The sequence below is a fragment of the Macaca nemestrina genome, chromosome 11 (genome assembly GCF_043159975.1).
Source record: "Macaca nemestrina isolate mMacNem1 chromosome 11, mMacNem.hap1, whole genome shotgun sequence".
NCBI classification, from domain to species: domain Eukaryota; kingdom Metazoa; phylum Chordata; class Mammalia; order Primates; family Cercopithecidae; genus Macaca; species Macaca nemestrina.
In genome coordinates this window covers 111,010,436-111,035,948 of record NC_092135.1, presented here as the reverse complement: position 1 = coordinate 111,035,948, position 25,513 = coordinate 111,010,436, and the positions used below count along the sequence as shown (strand labels likewise).

Below are 25,513 nucleotides of genomic sequence, written 5' to 3'. Positions count from 1 at the left end.
CCAAGGACATTTATTCATTGTCTCTTATATTCTAAAAAAGCCAAGTATTTGTTGAGTACCATATATTTAAGATACTTGTTAGTTCTAAAACTAAGTTATTTTTCAAAAATTTATAAGTAAAATGTCCTGAAGTAAGCAAATAAGTAAAGGAATTGTTTTCTAGTATTTTTGTTCATCCTCATTTTAAGAAAATAATTATTTCATATTTTTAATAATGCTCTTAAATTCTAAGTAAAACCTTAGCTTTCAATTGAACCAGCATATAGTATATAATTATGTATTTGTATATATCACTTAAAAATAACTACTCTTTGTAAAATTAGTTATCTGTGTCACATAACTTTGGAGTAAGAGAGATTTGAGGAACCTTACAATGTCAAAGTTCTTTTGACTTAGGGTTGATAATGCCTAAACTATTCTGAACATATATCTCTTTTATTTCCAAACACTTTAGGAATGTTGATTTTTACAACACTACTTTGTGATCTATTCAGTGTTTGACAATTTTCGGCTTATGAAGTTTGTTGTTTATGTCTAATTGTCAGTTTAAAGCTATTCTGTTCCATAAAAAGGAACTGGACCAGATGTACCATATAAATCCCCATCTGTTAAAACAACAACTTCCTCCCAACTAAAAAACATTTTGTGTGTGTATAGTGTGTGTGTGTGTGTGTGTGTGTATATATCTACATATAGATATATCTATGTAAGGACTATCTTTATTTTTCAAGTCCCTGTAATTCCAAGGACTATATTTTGTCCACAAAAATAGCTCAGAGATGTTGAATGCTTATATTAGCTCCTAATATTGGCTTTTAAAATTCCCAGTTAAATAGCCTAGTTTATATTTTGTTCAGTTATGCCTTTACCTATTATGAGAAAATTACTGTAAAGTATTATGACTCACCTTGCATTTAAATATATTTGCACATTTATTTTTAATAGAATTTCAAACTAACATGTATTTTTAAGGTATATGCTACATGCCCTCAGAGAAACTGGTAAGACAAGATAGTCTTTTTTACATCTTCAAGTTTCTTAAAAATAAAATAAAAAATTACCATGTGGCTTGGATTAAGATGGAGCTCATCTTTGCCATATTGTTTAAAGAAACAATGTAATGTTAGTTACTCTAGTTTTAAATCTCATAGAAATAGTCTCTTGATTTGTCACAAGAGTAGTATACCCTCAAACATATTGTCCTCTCTAAGGAATTTATTATCATGATCACATCATTTCTTTAATTTGACAACTGATTAGTGATTTCATAAGCTAAAGTATTTTCTAATGTACTGTAGCATTTGTCATCACTTACTCTCTTTTATAATACACCAGTTTCTATTTTGTTTTATTTAAATTATCTTCCCCTCTTCTTTTGAGTTTTGTGGTCTGCTCTTTCTTATAAGTCTTTTCCCCCAATCCTTCAACCATTTTCTTCCACATTACTTCACTTTTTTTTTGTAATGACTACCAGAAAAAAAGTACATAAATAACTTTCTTCAGTGTATGTATCACGCAAAATGTTTTGTATAAGATGGGATTGCTGCAAGTTATAAACCTTTGGATATTAATATTACTGATAGTTTTGTGGAATGATTGAGGACAAAAAATTTCTGAAAATTAGGTACTTGGCCAGAAGATTATGATAATTAGTTGTTTTCATGTTTACATTATTTTAAAACCACACCAGCTGGACGCGGTGGCTCATGCCTGTAGTCTCAGCACTTTGGGAGGCCGAGACGGGCAGATCATGAGGTCAGGAGATCGCGACCATCCTGGCTAACATGGTAAAACCCCGTCTCTACTGAAAATACAAAAAATTAGCCAGGCATGGTGGCGGGTGCCTGTAGTCCCAGCTAAGGGAGGCTGAGGCAGGAGAATGGCGTGAACTCAGGAGACGGAGGTTGCAGTGAGCAGAGATCGTGCCACTGCACTCCAGCCTGGGTGACAGAGTGAGATTCTTCTGTCTCTCAAAAACAAAAAACAAAAAACAAAAAAAACCGGACCACCATGACTTTTTTTTTTTTTTTTAACCCGGATTTTCCAAGGTTATCCTTAAAAAACAAGAAAAGGTAGACACATTGAGTTAAATTTTGCTGGTTTAGAAATTGAATCCAGTGCAGCTCATTCATAATAGTGATGGTGCATTAAACATAGTATAATTTGTCCTGCAGGCTTCTTATGAGAAGGAACTGTTTTAAACTGATTGTAGACCTGGCACCTGGCCCACTTTCTGGGTGATCTCCCGAGTGTGAACTTTCCCCACCCTTAGCCCCTCCTTTCCTTCCTGGAGGTGGTTGATAGAGGTGGATTATACTGATAATTACACAAGCAGTGTCAGTTGCACACATGATTTGCATAACTGTGCTGTGCTGACTTCATCCATCAAATCCTGATACTGATGCCCTTGTTGCTTCACTGTATGCTTTGCAATAAACACTGAAGAAAGGAGATGGGATTAATATTTCCATTCTTGACTCTTAAAACACACACTTGAGGTCCTACTCATTGAAATTTACCCAGAAGGTAAAAGCCACTTTCAGTCAGGCCAGCTGTAAGACAGCCCATGTGATTTCCACCAGGTAGAACACCTCTTTCCCCCTACCCCAGACCAATAATCATTATGTATCTTCTCTTCCTTATGTGTTTCTTATAAAAGAAAGTAAAACTTTTAATAGCATATACAATCTCATCTTTTATGAATTGTAGTAGTCATGTTTCTTTCAGAACCTATTTCTAGAAGGAATTAAAAGTCTTTCTTCTATAATTCTATGTAGCTCTTTTCACCTCGGTGCAAGTCATTTAGAAGATCAATTTACTGTAGGAAGCTCTCCTTCCTACTTTATTTTCAGGAATTCTAAAGAAATGGACAAGATTCCTGGGTGCTTTCTCATTATTTTATATATTCTACATTGTCCTCATTCCACAGCTTGCTACCACAGTTTTGTACCCTGCACAGATTTAGTGTGGACAGTCTTAACTTTGGTCATTTCACATTTTCCGTTCCACACCATGAGTCTGCAGGCCTGGCATGTTTGCAACTCCACAACAGAAGTGGAGAGGCTGCACACAAACTTTATTACTCACCCAGTATCCAGAAGGGTATGACACAGTGGGACGTGTGTATGTTGGGGGGGGCGGCGGGGGGGTTTTGTTCAGATGGTTTTTTCTAACCTAACCTTTACCCTTTCTTTCAATTTTTCCTACTTGATCTGTGTATGTGAGTCAAAGAAACCTGTTCATCCACAGCCTATACTATCTTGCCAAATACTGTAAGAAAACTCTCAAATGGTAGAAAATCAGACAAATAAGGAAAATAAAAACAAAGTATCATTCATCATAAGCATGTAAAATATATTTAGAATATAAAATTTTATGTAAAGTATCATGAATCATCTATCAGAATGGAGTCCCTTTAAATTGTATAGAAACATGATGATGATGATAAGCATCTGGATAAGAATAAAAGTTCCTAAATTCAGCATCTCAAAGAAGAGAGCTTATTCTGTTTTGCATCTTCATCCCTTATATACCATATTGATTGAATGAATTAGTTAACGGACAGATTATTTTCTTTGAATATTCTTATATTAACTAGGAAGGTTTTAAAGATTCATGGAGGTCAATGGTGGTTGTGTATGTTGCCTAGTACATGATAAATATTAGTCTATTAAAAAAATTAAAAATTATGGCTATATTGAATAAGTTCTTATTTTGTGGCAAGAATCATTTTAAGGGCCTTATTTTGCAGATAAGTAGAGTCAAGTTTAAAGAAAGAGATGTTACCTAATGTCCTCATACAGTCTGTCATTTTACATAGTACATGCATGCCTCCTCAGCTTATAAAGATTATACTTTAACCTTATCTTTCTTTTATTTTCCATGGTTTGGCAACAATGTATTATTGCATTAGATTTCAAACATGCACATACTCACCCACAGCACAATAAAACAAGAAGTGTATCATGCTTTTATAAACAAAAATATATCATGATGCTTGAAGACATACAGCAACTTAGAACAAAATAAATCTAGCAATAGTATAAATTATATTTGTGAGAGTACTTTAAAAAATTATTGTCTGATATAGCAAAAAAACCATACCATTATAACTATATATTTGCATTTTATCCAACTTCCAATGTACTCATGAAAGCTGAGAAATAAGCTCTGGTCTATCTGAATCTAGGGTCTCTGCTCTCAGCCGCTATACTCCTGCTTCCCAATCTATTCTCCATCTAGCAACCAGAATGTTACTTTAACATCTGATTTAAATCATGTCACTCCTCTTAAAATATTTTAATGGTTTTCCATTGCTTTTGTAATAAAATCAAACTACTAATCATGGCCATTGGTGGTTCTGCCCACTTCTCCTGTCTGATCTTCTTCTACTTTATACCTCACTCTGGGTTCTTTGCAACCATGGTTTCTTTATTCTTTCCTACTCTTTTTGAACTAATGGATGATCCTAGGAGTCAACACCTTCAGCACTTTCTCAAGATCTTGGCACAGTTGCCTCATTATCTTTCAGATGTTAGCTTAAATGTCATCTCTTTGAAAATAGTGGCATCCATAAGCAACCTACCAGAAGCATCCCCTCAGTTCTATTTTGCTATCTCTATCTCAATAAAAAGCTTGAATCAGAATCTGTGATTATGTTGGTGTTTAGTTTATACACATGTTGTCTGTGCCGTCCCACCCCACTTGAATGTAAGCTCTGTGAGATTGTGGACTGCAAGACTGTCCTTGTGGAGCTTACATTTTAATGAGGGGAGACAGGCAAGAATCAGTTTTAAAAAATAATATGTTAGAAGGTGTTGACTGCTACAGGGAAAAAAACAAAAATTTTCCATTTATTGTGTGTCAGGTACCTTCAGTGTTCCATATGGATTTTAAAAAAATCTTCACAGAAATGCTGTGAGTTAGGTACAACTATTTCCTAATTTAACTTAACCTAGGCTTCACATACAACTGGCATTAGGGTTAGAATTTGAGATCCAAGTAAGAAGACACATTCTGGATATACAAATACATATTCTTTATATGAATATTCCTAAGTTAGAGCAAACTACTTGCTTCTGAATGGATTATTTTGGGAGCTGTTTGCTATCCAAATTATTTGCTTACTCATAAGCCTGAGTTATTATAACATAGAAAGTCAGATGAAAGGAAATACAAGCATAACTTCCTTTATTGTGCCTTACTTTATTGCACTTCACGGATACTGCGTTTTTTACAAATTGAAAGTTTGTGGTAACCCTAATTCCAAGCAAGTCGGTTGACACCATTTTTCCAATGACACATGCCCACATCATGTCTTTCTGTCACATTTTAATAATTCTTGCAGTGTTTCACATTTGCTCATTATTATGTCTGTTTTGTGATCTGTGATCTTTCTTGTTATTATTATAACTGTGTTAGGATACCGCAAGCCACACCTGTACAGGCTGGCAAACTTAAATGTTACTGTTGATAAATGTTGTGTAAGCTCTGACTGCTCCACCAACTGGCTGGTTTCTCTGTCTGTCTGTCCCTCACCTGGCCTCTATATTCCCGAAATGCAAAAATCCTGAAATTAGGCCACTTAATAACTGTACAATGGCTTCTAAGTGTTCAAGTGAAAGGAAGACTCACATTTCTCACTTTAAACCAAAGGTAGAAATGATGAGGCTTAGTGAGGAAGGTATGTCAACAGGCAAAACACGCCAAAAGATAGGCCTCCTGTGCCAAACAGCCACGTTGTGAATGCAAAGGAACTGTTATTGAAGAAAATTTAAAATGCTACTCCAGTGAACACACAAGTGATAAGAAAGCAAACTGCCTTATTTCTGATTATGGAAAAAGTTTCAGTGGTCTGGACAGAAGATCAAACCAGCCACAACATTCTCTTAAAGCCTAATCCTGAGGAAGACCCTAACAATATTCAATTTTCTGAAGGCCACGAGATATGAGGAAACTGCAAAAGAAAAGTTGGAAGCTAGCAGAGGTTGGTTCGTGAGGTTTAAGGAAAGAAGCCATCTTCATTACATAAAAGTGCAAGATGAAGCGGCAAGTGCTGACGTAGAGGCTATAGTAAGTCATCCAGAAGAACTAGCTAAGCTAATTAATGAAGGTGATTGTGGTAAAAAGCACATTTTCAGTATAGACAAAACAGCCTTCTATTAGAAGAAGATGCCATCTAGAGAGGAGAAGTCAATGTCTGGGTTAAAAGCTTCAAAGAACAGGCTGACTCTCTTGGTAGGACAATGTAGCTGGTGACTTAAAGTTGAAGCCAATGCTCATTGACCGTTCCAAAAATCCTAGGGTCTTTAAGAATTATGCTACATCTACTCTGCCTGTGCTCTATAAATGGAACAGCAAAGTCTGGATGACAGCACATTTGTTTACAATATGGTTTACTGAATAATTTAAGCCTATTGTTTAGATACTGCTCAGAAACAAAAATTCCTCTCAAAATATTATAGTTCATTGACAATGTATCTTGTCACCCAAGACTTCTGATGGAGAAGTAAAGCAGAATAATGTTGTTTTCATGGCTGTTAACACAGCATATATTCTTCAGCCCATGTTCGAGGGGTAATTTCAACTTTCAAGTCTTAGTACTTAAGACATACATTTTATAAGGCTAGAGGTGCCATAGACAGTGATTTCTGTGATGGATGTGGGTAAAGTAAGCTGAAAGCCTTCTGAAAAGGATTCAGAATTCTAGATGCCATTGAGAACATTTGTGATTTATCTGAGAAGGTCAAGATATTAACAGGAGTTTGGAAGAAGTTGATGTCAACCTCATGGATGACTTTCAGGAGGTCCAGGACTTCAGTGGAGAAAGGAACTGCAGATGTGGTAGAAACAGCAACATAACTAGAATTAGAGGCGGAGCCTGAAGATGTGACTGAATTACTGCAGTCTCATTATAAAATGTGAATGGATAAAGAGTTGCTTCTTACAATGAGCGAAGAAAGTGGTTTCTTGAGATCGAATCTTGTAGTGCAGATCCTGTGAACATTGTTGAAATGACAAGAGAGGATTTAGAATATTACGTTAACTTAGTTGACAAAGCAGTAGCAGAGTTTGAGAGAGTTGAATCCAAGTTTGAAAGAAATTCTACTCTGGGTAAAATCGTATCAAATTACGTCACATGCTACAGAGAAATCCTTTGTGAAAGGAAGTGTTGACTGACCTGGCAAACTTCATTGTTGCCTTATGTTAAGGAATTGCCATATCCATCCCAGCCTTCAGCAACCACCAGCCTTATCAATCAGTAGCCATGGATATCAAGGCAACACCCTCCTCCACCAGTGGAAAGATTATGAGTCCAAAGGCTCAGATTATCTTTACAGTGTATGTATGTATGTATGTATGTATATATGTATGTATGTATGTATTTAAGACAGGGTCTTGCTCTGTTGCCCAGGCTGCAGTGCAGTGGTGCAGTCACAACTGACTGTAGCCTTGAAAGTCTGGGCTAAGTGATCCTCCCACCTCAGCCTCTCAGCCTCCCAAGTAGCTGGGACCACTGGTGCAAGCTACCACACCCTGGCTAGTTTTGCTAATTTTGTATTGTTTATAGAGACGAGATTTCATCATGTTGCCCAGGCTGGTCTAGAACTCCTGGGCTCTAGTGATCCTCCTGCCTCCACTTCCCAAAATGCTTGTATTACAGGTGAGAGCCACTGCACCTGGCCTGTTTAGCATTTTTTAGCAATAAAATATTTTTAAAATTAAGGTATATACATTGTTTTTATACACAATTCTATTGCACACTTAATAGACTATGGTATGATATGAACATAACTTTTATCTGAGTGACCCACTTTATCAGGATATATTCTTTATTGTGATGGGCTGGAACTCAACCTGCAATATCTCCAGGATATGCTAGGAGTTTGATGAATTGAAATCTTATTAAAAGGAAGAGTCTATGTAATTTGGATTATTCATTTAATCTGTATGCCTAGTGAATTCTTACTAGCCTTTCTGTTTACTTTTTGTTCCCCATAATGAATATTTTGCATATTTGTAATAATGAAATAGTATCAAATATATCTGCTGTTTCTCTTGTGTCTTAGATTTTACTGTACCATCTCCTGGCCACGCTAAGACTTTTTGCACCTTTATACTTTCTCTAGTCTTTTTCCTACATTCATCAACCAATCTGTTAAATAATTTATGTTACACTTCCAGTGAAAGAAGTGAGCAACCCTAGGAGTTAAATGGTTTTTGAATATAATGTTTATTATTATGATTATATATGCCACATTTTAGGCAGTTGGTAAATTATATGTTATATGAATAAATAATTGATATGTATATATTTTAACAGAAATGGAAAAATTTAGAGAGATTAAACATCTACTTCTGTTTATTGTTTATTTTATTAGCAATGATAAAAATAAGCAATAAAATATTTTATGTGATAAGGAAATGCCGGGGAAGCATAACTGTTACACTGCCAAAATATGTTACAGTGTATATTTTGCTTAATCCCATTTTGCTTCCTTATTTTAGATGTTAAGTTCAAGAAATCTGAGGAAACATGTTTACTTAAAGTGATAGAAAAGTAGATGCCAACAACTTAGGCTCTTATAAAAATAATCTTACATAAGACATTTTCTTTTTTGAATTGTGCCTGTTTTTCTTCCGGAGTGCCCGAAACAATAAAAAGGAGTTTTCTTTTGCTTTCAAATGTCTGTGATTTTACTTTAAAGATCCCACACATACTTTTTTATATACAATTTTTCCTGGTGTTTGTGTCCTGTATAAGATTTTCAATTTACTTTGAATATTGTTGTTACATTATAAAACAAATGGCAATATTTGGATGGTTAATAATGTTAGCTCTGTGGATGCAGGAATGACATTTGTCTCATTCAGTGCTGTACCTACAGCACCTAGAATGTGGACGTGGAACACTGGAGGTGCTCAAGAAATTTATGTTAAAGGCACTTAACACCTGGCATATCCTGTTAAAGAAGAGTAAACAGTATTAATGTGGCCGGGCGCGGTGGCTCACGCCTGTAATCCTAGCACTTTGGGAGGCCAAGGCGGGCGGATCACCTGAGGTCAGGAGTTCGAGAGCAGCCTGGCCAATATGGTGAAACCCCGTCTCTACTAAAAATACAAAAATCAGCCAGATGTGGTGGTGCATGCCTGTAGTCCCAGCTACTCGGGAGGCCGAGGCTGCAGAATCATTTGAACCCAGGAGGCGGAGGTTGCAGTGAGCTGAGATGGCGCCACTGCACTCCTGCACTCCTGCACTCCTGCACTCCAGCCTGGGTGACAGAGCGAGACTCCGTCTCACCAAAAAAAAATACAAAAAGAAGAAGAAAAATAGTACTAATGCTGGCTTTTTGTGCCTCTTTTACTGTCATAATGCAGTGTTCCTCACAGTATGTTCACAAACAATTATTTACTTGGGAAATTACTAGTGGCTAAAATAAAAAAAATTGTACTATATAGTTTTTTGGGAAAACATTGGGTTAAATAAATTTTATTTGTTGCTTTTTTTGTTATTGCAGCTAAACATCCAAAAGAACCTCTGATAGTGCTCATGTACATTGTAAATCTCTAAGAAATCTGCATTAAATATACTGTCTCACAGACTTGTTTAAACATTTAACATTCATGCCCCCCACCCTCAAGTACTTTAGTAAACTGTCCTTAGAGAGATAAAAGTTATTTCACTGTAATGATTTTTGACAGACCCCTAATTATCCTGAAATGATTTCATATAAAGAGATACTCTTTGAAAGATGTCTCACTTTTCAGGTAGGGCTCTGTTTCCTTTCTCAAATATTCTTTTCCCACTTAATCATTTCATTAAAAAAAGAAATCTAGAGTCATTAAGACTTCTAAAGATTTAGAAAAAAAGTAGGTGTGGATATTTCTTAAAAATTCTGTATCAGGCAGAATTTTAAAACTTAAAACAGTAAAGAAATCACAACGTGCGAAACTACCAACAATTCTGACTGTACAAAAATATAAAACCTCTAAACCTCAAAAAAAGCATAAGTAAAATAGGTAAGTCAAGAAATAAGTCAAAGACGTTAATATACACAGAGAGCGAACAAATTGATGAGAAAGACAAAAGCAGTAAGATCTTAATTAAAAAATAGATGAAGCCATGAAATAGATAATTTGAAAGGATATCATACAAAAGGCTAATAATTTTTTTTGTTTAACATTTAGTTTCACTAATGCAAATGTGAAAGAAATGCAAATTACATTTTATTACCTAGCTCAGTTTTCCCAAACTTTCTTGGTTCATTGTGACCCTAGTGTCTTAATAATTCTGTCAAAGTGCATTAACAATTCTAGCCAAAGAATTATGGCTAAAAGTAATACTGAACAGTTTCATTTTATTAAGTAGTAAGGTCCAAACAACTTAATAATGATTTATGCCCTAACAACTTTTTATCCATTTGGGAAAATCATAATATATAAATTGAAACCCAAAACAGTGTTTTGTTTTATTTTATTTTCATCCTTAGATGGCCACAGTTACTTACTAATGGGATTATATGCCGTGTTGGGCATGGTACAACTTCCCCAACCTTGAAATCAAGTTGGACACTGCCACTCTCTTTTCCTGTTCCATATTGATTGTCATGCAGTGCTTGCTTTGTATTGCAGCAACCACTGAAACCCAGCTTCACAAAGATATGACATAATTGAAAGGAATGTAGTGTGATACAATGTTGAAACTGAATAAGTAATGTGCATGATGTCTAAGAGGTATCTCATATTATTTCCCTAAAAATGGAAAATATCATACAGTATCCCTAAGAGTTTGCTTCAGCACCCCAAGTGCCTTACTACAATTTGAGCATATAGGCTAGCACATAAATGGATAATGTATTATTTTAAAGATAGTATTTATTGTTGGTGACAGCATGGTGAAATGGCTTTCTTACACACTTCTATTTTGAATATGAATTTGCAACACTGTTTTTGAGGCAGCAGTGTAGCAATGGGGATCAGAAACCTTAAAATTGTTCATACACAGAGTTCATGCAATGTAACAGACCACTAAGACATAGTAAAACTTACCAGTACTAAGAGCAGAAAAAAATTAAATGCCTGTTTTGCCATATTGTCATTGCTAATATTTCTTCAGAGTAATTTATAATTCTATAAGGTAAATTAGATTTCAGACTCCTATTTTTTGCCTTAGAGTATCTATAGGAAAGTAGGTACATTTAATTTTATTAAAGAAAAATAAATGTGATATATGCATAATGTTAAATTTATGTTATGAAAAATGGTAAATGTATTTTCTATATATAAATGCATTGCTTTGTATGTTTCTGTATGTGTAAATGTACATACATCTATATAAAGAATAAAACCTTTACCACATGTATTAGTGCTATTGTAATTTGTTTTATAGATTTCACTAGGATAACTCTTGAAGTGACATATTTCAAAAAAATGTAAGTGAACAAGACTTGGTTCTTCATAGTACTCCATAAATTTATGGTAAATGTTCTTATTTCGAAAAATTTTTATGGCAATTTGACTTTCTCTTACTTTTTGGTAGGTATATGGGTTCTTAGGGGAATGAGGGCAGATTATTTTGTATTTCTGATTCCACATAAAGACAGATAGATGAAATGCTAGTAAATGCCAGCAAACTATTTCCTAATTGATCAGTTGGCCAAATTGTCAAGTTTTCTTTACTGGATATTTAATTTGTAATTCATTCCTCATATCTGGAATCTGTCTCTGTATCTTTGACAGATTACACCAGTAAATCTCTCATTTTTGTTACTATAGGGCTATTGGTGAGGGACAATATGTCAAAGAAAAGACTATATGTTGACTTTTGAGGCAATTGAGAAACACTGCTATCTTTTGTGTTGTAGAATCCTTAGTATTGTAACACATCTTAAGATTGTATTTATAGGAAACTATTTCAGTTACCTGAATTGTATTGGTGCTAAAACTTTAAAAGTTAGTGTGACTTCTTGGTATTTAATTCAATTTAAAAAATCCATTTAATCCATGAAGAAGTATCGGGGACCAGATTTATCTTCCCAACTCAAGCAACTAGAAGATTAGACAAAATTTATTAGATAAATTTTAGACAATAACAATAAACAATGCAAGACTGTGGTCCCTGAGAGAGAAAAATAAAAATAAAAAAACCCAAACTTGTGAGTCCTATGCCCCCAACTTACTTTCTTGAGGCGATTTCCAGGCCATAGCTCAAGGACATCAAACCCAGAGTCAGGTAGTCTTGCTGAATTGAGAAGACAGATCAGAGACCAGGGAGACCAGTGTGTTTAGTGCATGCAAAGCAGAGTAACACATTGGAGGAAGCTGCACAGAAAAAGCTCTGGAGTTTTGCAGAGTAGAGGGCTCCCTTGATTCTTTGGCTAAATAGTTATCTACTTATCTGTACGAGGTAACTACCTGAAGTTGGGAAAAGAAACACTAGGAAGCAGAAGGCCAAGTAATTTCTGGAACACATAGAAGTCTGGGTATAATTAATTCTCACCAGTCAAAGTGAGAAGGTCTTGTAATATGCAAGACACTGAGTAAAGTCCTTCGAAGAGTATTGCCTTAGTACTGGAGCTAAGCTAGTCTTTAGACAGAAGCATGCTCTGGACCTGCCGTCAAGCATTAAAGTAAATTTTGAAAGGATCAAACTAATTCCAAGTAACATAACTGCATATTGGGATAAGTCAATCACATTGTAAAGAAATGCAGTAAAATCTAGAATCAATTAAAGGAAAATTCACAATATCCAGCATTCCATTAAAAAACTAACAGATATGCAAAAACATAGACAATATTATTTATAATCAGGAGAATAATCAAGCAATAGAAATAGATCCAGAAATGGCCAAAATAGTGGAATTTGAAGACAAAGTTGATAAAACAACCATTATATATATACTCCATGTATTCAAGAATATAGAGGAAAACATGAACATGATGTGTAGAAGTGGTGCTTAGAGGGAAATTTGTAATTTAGACACTTAGTTTATATTGGAAATGAAGAAAATCTCAAACTAATGATCTTAAGCTTCCTTAAGAGATTTAAAAAGAACAAGATCAATCCAAAGTATGTTAAGAAAAAAAAAATAAAAATGATAAAGACTGAAACCAATGAAAGAGTAAAACAAAAATAATGGAGAAAAGTCAGTGAAATTGAAGACTGATTATATAAAAGATCAATAAAGTAGATAAACCTCTAGCAAGACCAATCAATATAAAAAGATCACATAATTTGGCATCATCCAGAGTAAAAACGGGAAATCGCTAAAAATCCTGTAGCCATTGATTGGAAGCATAATATGGGAATATTGTGAATAACTTTATGTCAAATTCAGCTAGATGAAATAAAAAATAGAAATTATTGACTCATTCAAGAAGAAATACATACTCTGAATAGCCTATATTTATTCCAGGAATTGAAATTGAAGTTAAAAACCTTCCTGCAAAGAAAACTCCAGATGACTTCACTGGTAAATTCTGTCAAACATTTAAGGAAAATGTAATTTAAGAAAAACATTAAAGGAACAAATTCCTCTAGAGAATAGAAAAGGGAGGGAGGGAGGCCTCCAAACAAATTATGTTCAACATTACTCTGACACCAAAATCAAAGACATTACAAGAAAAAAATACTACATAATGGTATTCTTCATGATGCAGATGCAAAAGTCCTTAAAATTTTAACACATTGAATCTAGAATATATAATCATGACCAAGTGGGATTTACCTTAGGAATTTAAAGTTGGTTTAACATTGGGCGAAAAAAAATACCACTCAATGTAATTTTCCATATTAACAGACTAAAAAAGAAAAGATTTTAGTTTGTCTTTAAAGTTGCAGAAAAAGTATTTGACTTAATTCAGCATTCATGTATTATAAAATTTCTCAGCAATAGAGTAGAAAAGAACTTCCTCATAATGAAGGTTATCATTTGATGAATGTAAAAAGAAACGGTGGACACTTAGGTTGATTCCATATCTTGGCTATTGTGAATAATGATGTAATAAACATGGTAATGCACATTTTTATTTGACATACTGAGAATAATAAAATGTATTTCTATATGCTAGGAATTAATAGTTGGACATTGGAATTTAGAAAGCAATGCCATTGATCATAACATCCCAAAATGTATGAGATACTTAGAGATAAATTTAGTAATATGTGTAAGAACTGTGCACTTAAAATTGTAATACATTGCTGAGATAAATTAAAGACTTCAATAAATGGAGAGATGAGACATTATCATGATTTAAAAGATTCAGTATTGTTAAGATGTTGGTTTCTCCTGAAATTGAGTCTGTCAGTTCAAGGCAATTTCAGTCAAAATCCCAACAGACTTTTTAACAGAAATTGGCAAACTGATTTCAAACTTTGTTTGGAAATGTAGACCTAAAATAGCCAAAATAGTTTTGAAAAGGCAAATTTGGATGACTTGCACTACCTGATTCCAACTTTATCCTAAGACTTGCTCTGTTGGTTTAAGGATAGACATAGAGATTAATGGAATGGAATAGAGTCCAGAAATAGACCCCAAATTGATCAGTTGATTTTCAGCAAAAGTACTGAGATAATTTAAGGGGGGAAAGGATAATGTTTTCTACAAATGGGTCTAGAACAATTGAATACCCATATTTTTGAAAAGAATGGTCTAAGACTCTTATGCCATATATAAAAATTAAGTTGAAATAGCCATAGACTTTTGACAACTATAGTAATAATGTGAAGAGATGTTAAACACATATTTATATGCTTTATCTGTATATATGTAAATATTCTGTAATATATGAAATAGTATATACTTATTATATATAGTACAAACATGTGTTTTTTGAGAGGTAAGGGACAAACATCCAAATAAGAGACTTTAGACCGAAGATATACATTCATATTTCAGAAATTTCAGAACATCAGTGACAAACTGAAGTTACTAAGAGCTTTCAGACAAACAGGACACATATAAAGCTACATTTATATAATACTTTAAAAAAGAAACTTTGGAGGTTAGTAGCCCAGTGGGAAAAAGTCTTCAAAATGTTAAGAGAAAATGACTTTCAACTTGGAAATTCTAAACCCAACAAAGAGGAAAACATGGGGTTCAGGCAGCGAAAGACTAACCATGAGGGAGACAAAGGAAAGTTCTGGATAACAACTCTGTAATAAACCCAGGGTACCATCAGTTCCAACTGGGGAAAGGGGTGCCAATGGTTGTGAGAAAGAAAGAGGAAAGTGGGGTTGGCAAGGACCTATGACATTGTTTTGGACTCTGAGTGTTTAGAACAGTTATCAGTAAGGTGTGAGAACCTCAGAGGAGGGGGGTAAGTGGACTGGATACAGAAACACAAGCAAAATAAAAAGTGAGACGATTATTAACTCTAGGAAAAATTAAAAGCTGCACAAAAAAGGAAATGTAATCACTGTTGAACCAAATAGTATGTTATGATTAATATTTCTGTGACTACTGGAAATTTCCATTTCTATACTATTATCAGAAATGATTATGTAACTATTGAAAGACCACAGAAGTGAGAATTGAGAGGGTGTTTGTAAGATCTGAATCCTTAACTACCAAGACACAGAAGCAGTAGATTATCTCTAAACCCGATGAATAAAAATAACCTATATATTATTTAGAAATATGAATATAATCACCAGAAGAAGGAGCTGAAAATGGTTGCTTTTTGGGATTTCGATTAGATTGCCTGGGGGCAGGTAGGGCAGCACCAGGAAGAGACTGTGTATTTCATTAAATGCCACTTGGTACTATCTGATTTTTTTTATAGGCATATCTAACTATGGTAAAAAATAGTCATTAAACTAATAAAAGAAAAGGACTCAGAATGCTAGGCAAACTGAATAATTCAGCATTACCGTAACTCTAGAATCTGGGAGAAAATGTTACCTAACAACAGCAACAAAAATATCACTTCATAATATGGGAAAATGTTCAAAATATACTGTTCAATAAAATAAACAGGTTATAAAATACAGTGTATAAAATAACTCATTTTCACACCAAAATTTATCTTTGCATGCATTAAAAAAAACATGAGTATGATACCGAAATACCAAAGACAGTTATTTCTAAATGATATAATTATGGATTTTACTGGTGATTAAAAAATTTTTATATGAATGTTTTACATTTGAAATTAGAAAAAGATTTAAGAAAAACTAATGAGAGAAAGCTATTTTAAAAGTTTCGAGATGGTCTCACTCATAAAAACTGCACTTATTAGTTCTTTCTGTGAGCAAAGCACCCTGCTAAACTCTTTGGAGGTTACAAAGATACATAAGATATGGTTAAAATTTCTCAAAAAGGTCAAGATCTAACATGAAGATGAAAATTGGTGTGTAAATACCAGTGTAAAAGTCACAAATAATGTAAGATAGAGTGATAGAGTTTTGAAAGCGTTCTAAGCATGAGGGTCAATACAGGAATAGTTCTTTAGTGAGAAAGATCACTTTAAAATGGAACAGAGTTAAGGAGGTTGGAAGTGGAAGGATGCGGACGATTTCAAGAGGTAGGAATCATGTGAGGCCATTACAGCAAAAAAACAAGACTCAGAAGTGTAGGTGCAAAGTAATTTTGACTGGAGCCTGGGGTAGGAGTGGGACGTGCACTTTGGCACCAGATTGTATCGGGTGCTGAATGCCAGGTAAAGGGATTTCAACTTAGTTCAATAAAAGTTAACAGTTATTGAAGGTTGTTGGAGAGAGGAATAAAATAATTACACATGGGAAGAGAAAGCCTATTTGAAGTCTATTATGCCAGCCCCGGTCAGCAATAATGAAGGCCTGAACTAGGATATTGATTATGAGAATGAAAAGAAGGGATCAAATTGAGAATCATTTTACGAGTCCAGTATATAGAATTTAGCAGCGATTGAAGTAGGAAAAGAGGTAGAAGGTAAAACAGTGGTGCACTGTTGTGAATCTTGAGTATTAGAACAGTGGTAATGCTAGCAAAGGAGGGCAGTCAGAACAAAGAGGGAGTTTTGTGGAGGAAGATAGTTGTGGGTATCTTGAATGATTTGCTTTTGGGGGAATATCCATGAGGCAAGACTCAAAAGGCAGTTGAAAGTATGGATTTGAAGTAGTCATTCAGCAAATACATATTGTCTCCTATGTTTAATAACTTGATATGTATTATCAATTTAAAATTGAGTAAAACAAGATCTCTGTCCTTATGAGGCTCATCATTTGGATTAGGGAAATAAATAGATATCAAATTGATAATTACAACACAGTTGTTATAAGTAATGCATCAACAGAGTATGAACAGAGTTCTGTGAGAGCAGAGGAGACAGCTGTGTCCTGATGCTCTTTGTTTTCGTTGTAGGGAAGGGATTCACTCAGATATTCAAAGATGTACATGGCCAATTGGAGCTTACAAACATGGGAAATTATTCTTGACCTGATGTGGATGTTTCATAAAAATGAGCACTTCATTTAGAGAGCAAAGAGGGAGAACATTGTACTGAGAACAATATCTGAAGGGGTGTATGTAACATATTTGCAAGTTAGGAAAAAACTGAGAAGCAGTGGGGGGAATGTAGGATCTGATCTCAGACGCTAAAACAGGAGACCCAAGACACAAGAAAGCTTGATAGTGGCCAAGAGATTAGGAAGATAAAGGATTAATAAAAGTCTATGGATTTAATGATTCAGAGACCATTGACTTTTCAAAAATGTTTCCATAATACGAGAAAAAGTCTGCTTCAGTTGGTGACAATATTTAGTAATAATAATAATAACTATTATAAAAATAAAGGTAGTGAAATATTGGTCATTTTATATGAATATATATGTTATACATATTAATTATGTATTACTTTAAAGATAAACTCATGTACAGATAAATACATGTATAGGGAGTAAGTATAAATAATATTTTTATAAACTTTATTTTTCAGAAATAGTATGAAAAGGATAAGAAATGGTCTTGTGGAGATAGTAAAGCCATTGAATTTGCAGGGATTGTTGGTGATGTCTGAAAACAATTTTCAAAAGAGTAGTAAGGGCAGAATGTAGACTTTGAAGGAGTTAAGTATATAGAAGAAAATAAATGACTACAGGTCTCAGAAATCCTGAAATCCTGCCTTTCCACCCCCACTCCCCAGCTGTACAATGACTACTTTTTCTTCAGTTATCACCTGAAATGTTCCTACTTCAAACAGACCTTATTCAACCTTTTCAAACTAGTTTCCCCATGTTATATTACGACAACATTCTTTTGCTCCATGTAACTGCCCACAATTTATAATATATTGCTTGTGTATTTATTAAATGTCTGTCTTCCTCACCAGACTGTCAGTTGCATATGGATAGGCACCATGGGAATTTGTTTTCCACTTTACATTTTAGCCTCGTCAGCATTGATGCACAGTAGTCTGTTACTAAATACGTATTGAATGAATGAGAGAGGTAAAAGGATAGATTGTCTCCAGAACAAATTTATTGGAAATAAAGTAGTTGTAAGAAATGTCCAAATCCAACATGTCACCTAATAATTGGGTTGCTGGAATAGAATGGAGATGAAGAGTTGGGAAAATTAAAGTTGTACTTTTATAACAAAGCCCAACTCAAATCCCTGTTGGACTCAATGATGGGATGAAGAGGAAAGAGTGATGCTTTAAAATAGAGGACAAAATGGAAGAAGCTGAATTAAAGCAGATGCTATAGTAATGAGTGTAGTAAAAAATGAGTAGAAAACAGTAAAAACTTCATGTCTCTTCTTTCTTATCAGGTGAGTTGGGACTTTTAGAGGGTTGTGAGCCAAGGGCAGTAGAATGAAAAACCATGTTTTAATTAAATTGATAAGATACAAGGATTGCTTAAAGAAATAAGAGGAAGAAAGTGTTGGAGAATATGCTCATGGTACAACAGAGGCATCATAATGTGATGGGACTAATACCAGGGAAGACCAGAAAATGACTGAAGTAGTTTACAGTGAGCTATTAGCTTCAATGTAAGCGCTTAATAAGTATTAATTGGTTAATAAGCTTGTTCAGTGTAAATTTGTTACTATTTCTAAAGAAATATTACAGAACAACCCAAAATTGAGTAATGCGAATCGCAAACAGATACTTTTTCTTATGTAGTCCCATATCTTGGAACATAATTACATGTAAATTTATTTATATTATTTACACTAGATGATTTCAGCAAAACTTATTTTCTTGTATTTTTAATGCTGTCACATGGTGATATAAGTTCTGCACAGTATTATCAGCTACTTCCCAGAAATCCATGGTTCCAAAAAATAGAAGCTAGTTTGCCAAACATTTTTTAAAAACTGAATAATCACCCCATAAATAGATTTTATGATAGTTTACAAACAATTATGATTATGAAATAACTGATCTTAATTTATGTGTACCTCAATTACATTCTATTAAAATTTTGCCCCCCCCAAAAAAAGATTTGGTGTAGTTTTCTTTTTCGTTAGTACTGTGAAACTTTTAGGCAGCCATGAATACCTTGCCTTGTTACAGTATTTCAATTCCTCTTGTGACCAATGTCATAGCATGGGTTTATAAGATGACGAGTTAGGGATGCTATCTTTGGTCATGAAAAAGAGTTGTCTGTTATTCTCTGGGCAAAACTAAATAATTCCTATGGGAGTCAAATAGAGACATGGGCGAGGATCACACTGTGCTTTACTACTGAGGGCTTTGGCACAGACCACCTGGGGTTTTATGTTGTTCTGCATTCATTCAAAACCAAGAGTCAAAGTGCTCTGTGATGTCCATATGAAGAGTCATGCATTAAAACATGCTTCTTTCTGTAGAGATTATATTTTTCTTCTTACTTTGTTTTTTAAAGTTTTTTTTTTTTTTTTTTTTTTTTTTTTTTTACTGAACATCTTAGTATTTTAACAGATGTATTGAGATAATGACACTGAGATAATGGCTCCCTAGCTATTAGGGAATAATTCATTTCCTGAATGTGAGATGTTTTGGAAACTATTACTATCATTTCATAACTACATATTGTGTAATAATCCTGACTCAAAGCACCTAGTAGGTTAATGCTTGGTATTATGAAAGCTGATGAGGGAGAATATACTTATCTGCCACAAAATTTTGCATGTGTGAATAGTTGTTACCAAAGTGAAAAGAAAGGAAACTACTTTCATCTGTACTTTTTCTCACCACTTGAGTTCTTTTTAATCTTCTTGGTACCCAAGAATAATCTGTTTATTAAACGGTGACATTTCAAGTTGTTGCATTTTAAGTTTTCTTCTGTAAAATTCTCTGCCCTTACCCGAAAAGAAAGAAAAAAAAAAAACTTATGATGTATCTAGGATACTCCTGATTTGTCTTTTAATGAGTCAAAGCTGAGAGTCAATGTATTAAGAGTCAGATAATTTGAAGATTGATCATCAGGCCCTCAAGGTCTAGAATACAGTCAGAGCAAGAATTTGATTCAGTATTTCCCTGTTGCCAGAGGTACGATCCGCCTGTCTTCTTGTTGTCTTTTAGTCTTGGTAGAAATGTATTATCTTTTCTTGCCAAAATGGGAATGTAAAGGAGGAAGAGATTTAAGTCTGAAAATTATATGAGTGCTTCCCCCTAGACTATCAAAAGTTAGCTATTGATTTTGCTTTGAATGTGGATGGGACTGACAGCACACTGACCTTGAGTTCTCTTCACAGTGGGTAAACCTCACAAGTGCAACTACTGTGGACGAAGCTACAAGCAGCGCAGTTCACTGGAGGAGCACAAGGAACGCTGCCACAACTATCTCCAGAATGTCAGCATGGAGGCTGCTGGGCAGGTCATGAGTCACCATGGTGGGTAGAAATTGGATTCATCATTTTTATTTCCCCCTACTGCTTTTGTAGTTCAACATGAAGATAAAATCTTATGCTGTTTAAAACTATTTTAGATCACTTTAACTTAAATGAGTTGAGCTTTGGGGTACATTGCAGATAATCTATATTGAAATTTTGCAATATTCCCAAATTATTTCTGATAACATTTGACTTAGCATAATAATGGCAACCAACATTTAATATACCAAAGGCAGGTGCTGTTTACTCTTCTTTTTCATTTAGCTAACCAGATAGTTAGAGCTGGTTCCACGTTAGTTTGTAGGTTGCCTTAAAGAATGCAAGTGATCAGTCATATAATTTGAAATTTCTCCAATCGGCCCTTTAATTTTTCTGAGAAATTACTGATTTTGCTTTCTACAATGTGCAAAACAATCTAGACCAAAATTAGACACCATCTCTCTCCATAAAAAACATTCTCCAAGCAAAACATCCTCATCTCTAACTACACTGTGGCAGGTAGGAAGACAATCCCTAAGGTTTATCAATGAATAATTCTCTGTTCCTGAAAAGTTAATTTTAATAATCAGCCTTATATAGGAAAATAATGAATTTCAATTCTTTTTTTTTTATTTATTTTTATTTTTTTTATTATATTTTAAGTTCTAGGGTACATGTGCTGAATTTCAATTCTTAAGATTTGTAGTGTCTGTCTTATCTTACTAATTAGATTTGTATAGTGATAACTTTTATTTTTACAAAGACAAAAATCTCAACTTATTAGTACATGTATATATTTTATTTATTTTTTAAAATTATTTTTTATTTTATTATTCTTTTTTTTGAGATGGACTCTTCACTTTGCCACCCAGTCTGGAGGGCAGTGGCACCATCTCAGCTCACCACAACCTCTGCCTCCCAAGTTCAAGCGATTCCCCTGCCTCAGCCTGCTGAGTAGCTGGAATTACAGGCATGCGCCACCAGGCCTGGCTAATTTTTGTATTTTTAGTAGAGACAGGGTTTCGCCATGTTGGCCAGGCTGGTCTCAAACGCCTGACCTCAGGTGAGCTGCCCGCCTTGACTTCCCAAAGTGCTGGGATTACAGGTGTAAACCACTGCACCTGGCTACTTGTATATCTTTTATTTAAAAAAGGTTTGCCCAGTATTAAATGGTATAGTTGGGGATTGCACAGTCACTTTTAAAATATAAATATCTATGTATTGGCTTAGACATAGCCAGGTCAAGGATTATTTCTGGGGTTTTCTGTTTGTTTTATAGAGTATATACTGTGGAACTGTGTGTGTTGGACAGCTAGTGATTATGTGTTGTTGAATTGGGGATTTTTTTAATTTAAAATTTTTCTTGTTATTCTGAACAACTGAAATGTTTCCTTCTAGTTTCTATAATCTAAAGAATCTAATTCTATTGATTGTTTTGATCAAGTCCATTTATTTTTATATTATCATCATTAACATTTTTTACAAACCTATCTGTGTATCAAGTCTTGGTAAATGTGATATTTCAAGCTTGCATTACCTGGGCTGATGACGATAGCATAGGATCTAGAACATAGAGATTAAAAAATGGTGTGTGTCGGAGTCTGCCAAACCTGCTCTGGCTACATGGTGTCTGGGTGTGTCACTCACAGGCTGGGTTTGAGGATTAAATGTGATGAGATGTGTAATAAATGCCCAACAAATGGTTTACTTTACCGCTAACATTTGAGAACATTAAATAACTCAGTAACAGTAAATGTGCTATTCCCTATAAATTTGTTATTTACCAGCAATAACTTAAGCATTAGAGGTTTCATTTGCTGACCAAACACACTGTTACTATTTACATTGTTGGATTTAAGGGTAAGTTGAGGCAGGAAGCTGATGGAAGCTTAGGGGAATACCAAATCTTCCCCAAAACACCTTATGGCATTGCTACTAGTTTTTCTATATGATGTTCTCCCATTACAGTTCTGACATTTGATGGGGTTATGCATTTCCAACTTTATTTATTATTTTTGCATTCCTAGTTATTTATGGAATTCTGTATTGCATACATACTCCTAAAAGACTATATGGTAATAGGGAGGTAAAATGTAAATAAATTATTATAATCAACATTTAATTATCTGTTGACAGACTGAACTTTTAGAGAATCAAATGCTAACGAAAAATTTAAACAAGTGCATTTTGGGGAAAGCAAAGACATGTCTTCTAAACAACTAGGGCCTCAGTCTTAACCCCTGTTCCCCAGATTGCTTAGCCCTCCACAGGCATAGGCCTTTTACAGGTGGTGCGAAAGCTGGAACCAAGTGGAGGAAAGTGGGAAAGAGGCAGGGGCACTGGGTAGGTAGAGCAGAGGGTAAAACCAAAGAGGATAAGGGGTTGAGGGTAGCTTCTGATACCATTTATAGAACCAAATATTCTTAAATATTGGATATCGTTTTAACCACATAATTTTATATTCATGCCATTTCATACTGTACTTTTTCTGGGTTTGTTGTAACAATAATTTGAGATTATCCTTAATCTTCTCTTCCTTTTATTAACATGCTTAATGGGAAATTGGCCATATGAGGTAGGAGTTGATAAATACTGTAAGAGAAAAACATGGTTCTGTAAAATGCTGCTAGAGTTCATCATTAACATATGTCTCATATAAATAGCTTGGCATATGTCTCTTTTTAAACACAACCATGATAAAACTTACATTTATCCCCTTCTCTTGCTGTATCTTATTTATTTGTTTTCCTTTTTTGTGGTAGATATGAGAGTTGCCATCATTTTGGTTGCCATTAGCTCCATGAAATGATTTAACTATTACTCGTTTTTAAAAAATATCTGACATAGTTATATTTCCTAGTCTGTCTTTTCCAAAACATGTTTTTCCCTATGCTGTTTTTCTAGTATGGAATTTTTTAAAGAAAAAGAGGCATTTTTCACTTTACTCAGAAAACATTTATCAAGTGCTTACTATGTGCTAAGTTATATGGAACATTCTGGGATATAAAAATAAATGGACACAGTTTTTTAATACACTTACTTTATAGTCTGGTAGGAAATACATACTTTAAGAAAATAAAATACAATGGAGCAAAAGCTCTAATAAAGATGCATACACAGTTCTGTGGGAACATAGATGCAGAATTAACCTAACTCTGGAACAAAGTCAAGAGAGGCTTCTTACATGCAGGAGTGTTCAATCCAAACATGAGAGATGAGTAAAAATTGCATAAATCAGGCAGGATACAGAAAATGTATATTCAGAGAGAAGAAGAGGCTTGGAGATATAAAAGATAATTAACAGCTTCCCTGATGTTGAATGTAACTGCAGTTTAAGGAGTGGTAGGAAGTGAAGCTTCTGAATTAGTAGGTTGTGATGCAAAGACGGAGTCTTCTCTGCTAATCTAGTGTTTGAATTTCATTGTGTAACTGATGGGGGGCCACTAGGGTAACCAAATTTGTTATTAATGAGGTAGTCAAATCAAGAAAAATGTCTCCAATGAGGATACATGATAAATGCCTACCTCAGTCAGGGGGTAGGGTATGAGGAGAGACTGGAAATGAGAATGCCAAGAAAAAGATGAAAAGGCAACAGCAAGAGAAGAGAACAAGGTGAAATATTGAAGACCTATTTAGGAGGTAGAATAAAATGTTCTTAGAAAAGTTGATTGAGTTTGAGGAAAAAGGAGGAATATCATGACTCACACTTTTGGAAATAATGATAACAATTGAGTTTTATGAAAGATAATTTATATAATTAAAGTATTTAATTGGGTTTGATGAGCTTATTTATTTAATTGGGATTTAGGGCAGATTATTTATCTTATTTAATTAGGTTTTATGGCAGATTATCTTGTTCAATATTATCTTTATGTTGCTTTTTCAAGTCTATTCAGCTTGAAGAAAAAACTTTAAAATCAAACTATGTTATTACCTGTTTTACCGCAACCTAAAGATGAGAATGAAAGTGCAAAGCAGAAGGATAGCCAACTTAAAATCTATATATATAGTTAGGAATTGTTGGGGAAAGGGAGGTTCTTTTTCACTGAGTATAGAGGCATTATTGGGCACCCCTAAACTTTGGAGTAAGCTTTTTTGACTTATTTCCATTGGGTGACATCATTCAGTGAACATCCATTGAATATTATATCTCTGTTGTATCATAAAAGGTATTAGAGACACAAATACAACAGAATGCAACCCCTGAGGTTATTTACCAGCTATTGGAAGATAGACCAGTAAAACAGCAATTATAGTACTATGTGATAAGCATTATGGAGATAGAGAGGACATACCTAAATCAGCAGGACATCCAAGAGGAATTTCCCATGAAATTTATGTTTGAGCTTAGTTTTGAAAAGGAAAAATGTGAACTAATAAATGGAGAAGGGTGTTTCCTGAAGAAAGAACAACATGTGTGAACAGCTACCAATGTAGCATCTAAAACACTTGGGTTACCTCCATGTGTGTTTGTAAAGAGATGTGGTAGGGAGGAGGAGAGGCAGAAGTCTGGGTGAAAGGAAGAAATCTAGGATTTTCCACAGGTGACCAGCATAGCTGATGGGGTAAACAGTAGTGTCATTTACTGATATGGTAATTAGGAAAATAGAAGACAGAAAGGTAAATGGAGATTTTACTTCTTATACTATATTCCCTTATGTTCCTATGAAATAGCCAAGTAAAACTGTCTAGGAAGAAGTTAAATATATAGATCTCAAGCTCTTGAGAGGGGTCTG

The 25,513-nt window shown here is 34.4% G+C and overlaps 1 protein-coding gene across 14 annotated transcripts in view; it reads left to right on the top strand.

Moving 5' to 3' along the window:
* LOC105481149 (IKAROS family zinc finger 2) overlaps positions 1-25,513 on the top strand; it is a 151,227-nt gene that overhangs the window by 112,386 nt on the left and 13,328 nt on the right. For all 14 annotated transcript variants that reach the window (XM_011740494.2, XM_071073326.1, XM_011740491.3 and 11 more), the window contains one exon: positions 20,661-20,798. In XM_011740494.2, the coding sequence (XP_011738796.2) occupies positions 20,661-20,798 (138 nt within the window). The remainder of the gene's footprint in view (positions 1-20,660; positions 20,799-25,513) is intronic.